The sequence below is a fragment of the Manihot esculenta genome, chromosome 5 (genome assembly GCF_001659605.2).
Source record: "Manihot esculenta cultivar AM560-2 chromosome 5, M.esculenta_v8, whole genome shotgun sequence".
Lineage (NCBI taxonomy): Eukaryota > Viridiplantae > Streptophyta > Magnoliopsida > Malpighiales > Euphorbiaceae > Manihot > Manihot esculenta.
Genome location: NC_035165.2, coordinates 12,202,953 through 12,210,463, shown reverse-complemented (window position 1 = coordinate 12,210,463; position 7,511 = coordinate 12,202,953). Strand labels below are relative to the sequence as shown.

Below are 7,511 nucleotides of genomic sequence, written 5' to 3'. Positions count from 1 at the left end.
TACCTGCCTTGTGGCCTAACATCGAATGCCTTAAAAATCTATCATAAAACGAAAATAACACTCGGTTGGTCGGTCTGGCTTATACCCGCTTTGTACTGTAGCATCAAATGCCTTAACAACCTCTCGTGAAATGAGAATAACACCCGGTTGGTTGATTTGGCTTATACCCGCCTTGCAGCCTGACATCAAATGCCTTAAAAATCTCTCGTGAAATGAGAATAATACCCGGTTGGTCAACCTAACATGTACCCACTTTAAGGCCTGGCATCAAATGCCTTAAAAACTTCCTCTGAAGCTAAAATAATACCTGAAAGATAGGCCTGACGTATACTCACCATGAGACCTGACATCAAATGCCTTAGAAACTTCTCAAGAAGCTGGAATAACACCTGAAAAAGGTCAGCTTGGCATGTACCCGCCTTGAGGTCTGGCATTAAATACTTTAGAAACTTCCTGTGAAGCAGGAATAACACCTGGAAGGTCGACCTAACGTATACCCTTTTTGAGGCATGGCATCAAATGCCTTAGGAACTTCTTGAGAAGCCAAAATAATACCTGGAAGGTTGGCCTAGCATATATCTGCCTTACGGCCTGACCTGAAATGCCTTGTTATGCGGGACCTATGCCCAATGGAGCTGCAGTTTTTTATGAATGTTTGTTTCTGAGGACCAACGCCCAAATTATATGTGAGACCCATGTCCAACGAAGCTGCAGTCTTTTATGAATGTTTATTTCAGCGGACTAATGCCTGGATTATATGCAAGACCCATGCCTAACGAAGCTGCAGTCTTTTATGAATGTTTGTTTATGCGGACCAACATTTGGATTATATGTGAGACCCATGCCCAACGGAGCTACGGTATCTTATGAATATTTGTTTCTACAAATCAACACCTAGATTATATGCGAGACCCATGCCTAATGGAGATGAGGCCTCTTGTGAATGTTTGTTTCTGCGGACCAACGTCCGAATTATATGCGAGATCTATGCCCAACAAAACTGCAGTCTCTTATCAATGTTTGCTTCCGCAGACCAATGCCCAGATTATATGTGAGACCCATGCCCAATGAAGCTACAGTCTTTTATGAATGTTTGTTTTCACAGACCAACGCTGGGATTATATGCGAAACCCATGCCCAATGGAGCTACGATCTCTTATGAATGTTTATTTCCACGGACCAACGCCTGGATTTATATGCGACTATGCCCAACGGAGCTACGGTATTTTATGAATGTTTGGTCATCCCTCCTTCGGGAGACTGGGTAACTCCTATAATATCCTTTATGCCCTTGCCTTTCTAACTTCGGGAGACTATAGGCCACAATGTGGGTTTCGCCAAGCTAGGTCACAAGGTGAGTTTTGCTAGACCATCAGGGCGTTGGTCACACTAAACAAGCCATAAGATGGGTTTCCTTAGGCCAGGACACAAGGTGGGTTTTGCCAGACCATTCAGAAATTGATCCCACTAAATAAGGCCACTAGACAAGTTCCACCAAGTCAGGTCACAAGACGGGTTCTACTAGACCATCCAGGAGATAGGCTCATATGAGACCTTTGAGACATTCGAGACCCAAGCTATAGTTCGGGTGTTAATGGATGAATACTGACCTCAAGATCATGAGAAATCCCATAGGATACGTCAAACCCAAGGCAAGTATATATTAGGCCATATGTCTGGGTGTTATCACTATTGTTCACAGTTTTTCAAGCTATTTATTACTACTATGGTGGAGGGGTGTTAACCCTTGATGATTCTTTAAAAAGAAGAAATTGCTTAAGTCTTGAAAGAAGGTTGTAAACAAGCACAGGGTATGCAGATATTCAGCAAAAATAATAACAAGATATATTCATTAGTCACAAAATATTATATAGGAGAAGCGATATCTTCAGATTCCTCTGCCCAAGTCTCCATTATATCAGTATTTTCAACATCTATTATATTATCTATAGAGACCCGATCGTTGGAATTGTCCTTAGCATGCCCCTCCTCTTTTCAATCTCATCCTCATCCTCAGAGAAGATGTTTATCTAGAAAAAATCCTTGGAAGGAAACCGCTTTACCAGCTCCTTCTTCACCGAATTCTGGCCTTGTATAAACATCTCCCTACCCTGGGCCACTGTCTCCTGCAACTCTACCACGAGCTCAACAACCCTGGTGGAGGCAACTCGGGCCCCTTTAGCTTAAGCCTGTAGCTCCAGGACTTGGCATTGCAACAGGGCTATTTAATCCTCGGTAGATTTTGCCTGGTTCTCAAGGCCCAACTTGAAAGCATTAGCCTCATCCAGGTTTGCCTTTATCCATCGACTCTAGGGTCTCCTTCATAGTACCTTCGACTTCATTGACCCGCACCTTAAACCTTGAATATTCCTCGGTCAAGAGCCTCTTATCCGTCTAATTTGCTCTAAACTTCCACCTCAAGGTTTGTGACTTTTCTTAGCCGCATAGGTACAGAGGGCACCTTCTAGTGCAGAGTGTGTGGCGTTATCAAAAAGCTCATCTATCTCGAGCTCATTCAGGTGATGGCACATCTGCAGGACTTAAGACACTTTTGATTAGCAGGAGGCTTAGAGTGGGATCAACAAGGAGTGATGGTACCCCAGTTTAGCACTAAGGTCAAGCATTGGATGCTATGAGGCTAGGAAGATTCGACCCCCACACTCATAAGAGCAGGCACAGAGGGGATGGAGACATCAGCAGGAAGCTCAAAAGCTGGGATAGAGGCAGATGTGCCCAGGGCAAAAGACTTAGACTATAAATGGGCCGGCTCTTTTAGTGCAGATGGGGACAGGGGAGGAGCAATTACCTCTTTCGCAGGGCGAGCGCGCTTAGGACGGGGGCTAGCAGCCCTAGTAATAACCTTGCCTTTACAGGCAGCATGCGCCGCTTCAGCAAATTTTTTTCGGGACCCAGCCATATTTACAAAAAAGATAAAAATACGTAAGTAAGGCAATTCAAAATATAAAAAAGATAGAAAGAAAAGTACCTTGATCCCAAGCCAAGAAAATGCCTTCACCGGGAAGGTTTGGCGGATGAGGACCCTGAGTCTGGCTTGCTTACAAATGGCTCTACCAAGACAAAATGGCATTGCTCATCGCCTGGGTGATGTCTATTTTCTTTAGGGATTTAGCCATCGTTAAGAGAAAGGTTAACGTTTTGTCTTCCTCTCTCCTCGGATGGACCCCATCCTTCTTCAATTCTATCTAATAATGCTAGCTTGTTTGAAGATGTCCAAAACCCCCTGGCGTTCGATGACAGAGGATAAAAAATTTATTTTTCAACCATTTCAAGGAGGAAGGTATCCAGTCAAACATAGTAAGTGCTTTCAACTAATGAAGTACCAAAAGGAGAAAAGTGCTACACTCGGTTTGATGTGATTATTGAGACAGATGAACTGAAAAGCCACTAGAATTCTCCAGCTATTAGAATGAAGCTGGCTACTAAAAGCTTGAGAAACCGAAAGACATCCACAAAAAAGAGTACATAGAGAATCGAAGACCCGTTTTCAATTGCTTATAAAAAACAATAATAGTATCCTCAATAATAATCAAGTCATTCATATGGACATGTGGAGAAGGAGCCAAGACCCAGAAAGCCTCTCGAGGAATTTGATAAGTATCATAGAGACGGTTTACATCACGCTCCGAGAGGACAGATGGAGTCTCACTAATCAAGCTGCCTGCATTTTCTGGAGCCTTCCTCAACGAGACGATAGGGGCCGGTGCTTGGATGGAGCCATCGTTGAAGGAGCTGACCCGCTGGAAGAAAAAAAAAAAAGAAATATTCCTGTTCATATTAAAGAAAAAAAAGAAAACAAAAATTCAAAATTACCGTAAGGAATATAAATCTATAAAGAGCAAAAATGAAAAAAAGTTAGCGAACAAATTTTTCTGAAAGCAAAGATCAGAGAAAATAGCAAAAATAGTATTTGGAAGAAAATAAAGGGCTTTTATTTTATTTATCTACAATTTTATTATCATCTATTTTTATGATTATTTTTTAAAAAAAATTAAGAATAATCGAAAAAGTTTAGATTATTAAATATTTTAAATTCAATAATCCATAATATTAAATTTTTATTATATTTTTTAGTTATTAATAATTTCATTAATTAATTCCAATGAAAATAATTCTTAGCAATGCAGATGCATTTTTTAGCAAATTAATTTTATTAAAAATTTCATTAGGGCAAACTTCCTATTCCATTGAAGAAAAACCTCTCCTCTCCCACAAGCTCAAATCCATTTGGTCAGATGGACAGCTAATATAACTCCTAGTTGTCTTCTTTGATAGCCTCTACATCCCTTCCAATTTGTAATTGAATCTCCTCCAAATTGGGACAACCCTTGCAATTTCTTTCCTCTGTAATGCAAATCTCTAATTTGTGGCCGTTGGAAATCTGGGAAGCTTGCAACATACTTGGAGAGGATCCTTCTTAATGGGTTTATAAAGAATAGATTATAAGCTTAATATCATGTCCAACTCAAAATTTTAAGACAATGAATTTATATATATATATATATACGTCTTTTTATACTAACTCTATATTTTTATAATTAATTCAAATTGAAATTCAAACTCGAAATATCTCAATATATAAGATAAAAATAAATTCACTTTTATATATTTTCACATTAATCCTACTTAGGATATAAACGAATCGAGCTGAGTCGAGATTTGAAGAGTTCATATTTGATTCATTAAAATTTTTTTGAGTTCGAGTCAAATTCGAGATTTACTCATTTCGAACTCGAACCAAATATTAAAAAGTTCAACTTTGGCTCATTTAGCAAATAAGTTTAGACGAGTCGAGTTTTTATCGAATTTTTATCGAGTTTAATATCGAATAGTTCACGAGTCGTTTAATTTATTTAGATGTATAATGAGTTTTAATTTAAAATTAATAAGTTTAAAACTAAAATAATTTTAGTTAAATAAATATATTTACAAATTAACTCGTAAACTTATAAGAATGAACTTTTAAATCTTAATGATCCAAATATATGTAAGTTTAAGAGTGTAACTAAATTCTATAGAGCTGAATTTTAGAAAATTTAGATTTGGCTCATGAAAATATATGTAGGATTTGAATTTATTTCTCTTATAATAATAATCTCAGCTTACTTAAGGAGACTATTCACGAGCTTAGTTGCGAACCTACTCATGAACTCAGAAACAGTCAGGCTCACAAGTTTTAACGAGCTGAATATTATAAAGTTCAAACTTGACTCGTTTAACAAATTAAACGAGTCTAAAAATTAAGTTCGAACTTGACTCGTTTAGAAATCGAGTTGAATTCGGTCGAATTTTTATCGAATCGAACCTCGAGTAATTCACGAACGGTTTAATTCATTTACACCCTAATTCTATTTTATTTCAAACTAAAAATTATTATATTAATATAGTACTTCAATATTTTTAAAATATATAAATCTTAGAAAATAAGGGATTATTAGGAATATTATTTATAATTAGATATTTTGATTTATTAAATTCTATCAAAATCTTCTTAAAATATTTTATTGGTATCATTTTGTTAAAAGTTTATTAAAAATTCTAAGTACATGAAACCCTTACTTATATGAAGCGATAATTATAATATTATATAAAAAATAAAATGATATATAATGATATTAGGGAGAGGCATCCTAATTTATAATATTTAGACATTCTCGCATTTTCATTAAGCCAGTAATAATTACTGACTGTGATTTTAGGAATTTTTTTTTTCAAATTATATAGCACTTTGAGAATTTTAAAATAATATTAATTTTTATTTTTTATATACATGATCTTTAAGTCATTTAATTTTAATATTAAAAAATGCATATTACGTAAAAATGCAACATTAATTGAATAATTAATTAATTAATTATTCAATTAATTATTAAAGCATTTTTGGGAAATTGTTTTTCAAATATAACTTAAAGGGCTGACCCACAAGCGGCTTGAGATAACTTGTATGCATTATGTGGCATAAATTGAAAATCTAACATGGCAATTCCAAATTGCAATGGATGGATCTGGTTTGTATCTTTTCTTATCTTCAAAATTGCCTTCCTGCAAGAAAATTCTCTAGCTTCAAAAGGCCACACAGCAGAAACACAAAGCCCTCTACTCTTCACAGGGAAATGTTACAAAATCCCAAACCCCTCCAATCCTCCATTAAGCTCCATTCTCCAATACCACCCACACATTTCCCAATCATCAAACAATGCTGCAAGTTGTCTCGCAGAGAGATTGCAATTTTCAGCAATTCTTCATTGCTTCTTCTTCTCAGCTCTCAATCTTTGGAACCACTTTACCTGTCAAAAGCAAGAGCTGAAGAAAATTTTCCAGGAGCCAGTAAAAGTGATCAGCAAGAAGAGAAAACAGGAAGTAGTCCAAACTGCAGCAACCAAACTGCAACGAAGAGAGCATTTCTTGATATATCCATTGACGGAGAACCTGTTGGCCGCATTGTTGTTGGATTATATGGAGAGGGTGTTCCAGCTGGAGCTGCTAGGTTCAGTAATCTTGTGAGTGGAGCTGCTGGAATTAGCTACAGAAGAAAAGAGTTCATCAAAATCATGCCAAATTATGTGCAACATGGTGGGGTGAGATCTTATGGTGTGGATGCCGAGCTTGCAAGTAGAAAAGGAAGTAATTTAGCAGTTGAAAGCCTCACAGATGAATGGGAGAGACAGAATGAGTGTTCAGGGATCAAGAATTCAGCTGGAAGTGTTAGCATAATTGTGAGGGATCCATTGAAACCTCCTCCAAAGTTGAAGTTGATTGCAAAAAAGGGGAAGTTAGAGATTGATCAAGAACAGGTGGGAACTGATCCAAATGGTACAGAATTTGTAATCGCCACAAGGGATTCACCAGACCTGGATGACTCAAATCTGGTGATTGGAAGAGTACTAGAAGGAATGGAGGTTGTGGAGAGAATTGGGGAAGTGAAGACAGTACAAGAGAATACTGGTTCCCCCTATTTCAGGTGAGTCAATGTCTCTTGCAGAACATTGTTCTGTGTAAACAAAAATGCTAAGCTTATAAACAAAAACACCATTTAAGATTAACTGCATAATCACAGAATGCGTAGACAATAAACTTTTCATTTTCTGGTGAGCAGAGTTGCAAAGCTTATAGGAGACAAGAGGGCAGTTGTTGCAGAAAGAGGCTTTAACAGACCCTATTCAAAGGTGATTGTCACTAATTGTGGCTTGCTGGAATAACATCAAACGCTTCTTGTGCAACTTGTCTTTCCTGTTTTCCTCAATGAACACAGTACAATTTCATGTGATAATAAATTCTATTGCTATTCCTTCAAAAACCTCACAACAGTATTCAAGAAAGCAATCTATTCTAGCAATGTTAAAGATTTCAATTCGCAAAATACTTTATGTAAAATTGAATGGAAGCTACCATTTAAAACCTAGTGATACAACACTTGACACTTGCATGCTTTAAATACATACTTTCTAAGGTACATTAATCATGGAAATGGGTGAAGGAAATTTTGTAGAAGA

At 37.0% G+C, this 7,511-nt stretch overlaps 1 protein-coding gene across 1 annotated transcript; it reads left to right on the top strand.

Annotated features, from left to right (window-relative positions):
* Positions 1 to 6,011: 6,011 nt before the first annotated feature.
* Positions 6,012 to 7,420, top strand: LOC110614907 (peptidyl-prolyl cis-trans isomerase CYP26-2, chloroplastic). Its single transcript, XM_021756596.2, has 2 exons — positions 6,012 to 6,979; positions 7,115 to 7,420. The coding sequence occupies exons 1-2, from the start codon at positions 6,018 to 6,020 to the stop codon at positions 7,215 to 7,217; spliced, it is 1,065 nt and encodes a 354-aa protein (XP_021612288.1). The 5' UTR covers positions 6,012 to 6,017; the 3' UTR covers positions 7,218 to 7,420.
* Positions 7,421 to 7,511: the final 91 nt, after the last annotated feature.

Bases quoted from the DNA above. Each gene is read 5' to 3' on its own strand.
- LOC110614907 (XM_021756596.2), top strand. From the start codon at position 6,018: ATGGATCTGGTTTGTATCTTTTCTTATCTTCAAAATTGCCTTCCTGCA. The intron at 6,980-7,114 runs GTGAGTCAATGT...TCTGGTGAGCAG, and splicing joins ACTGGTTCCCCCTATTTCAG to AGTTGCAAAGCTTATAGGAG.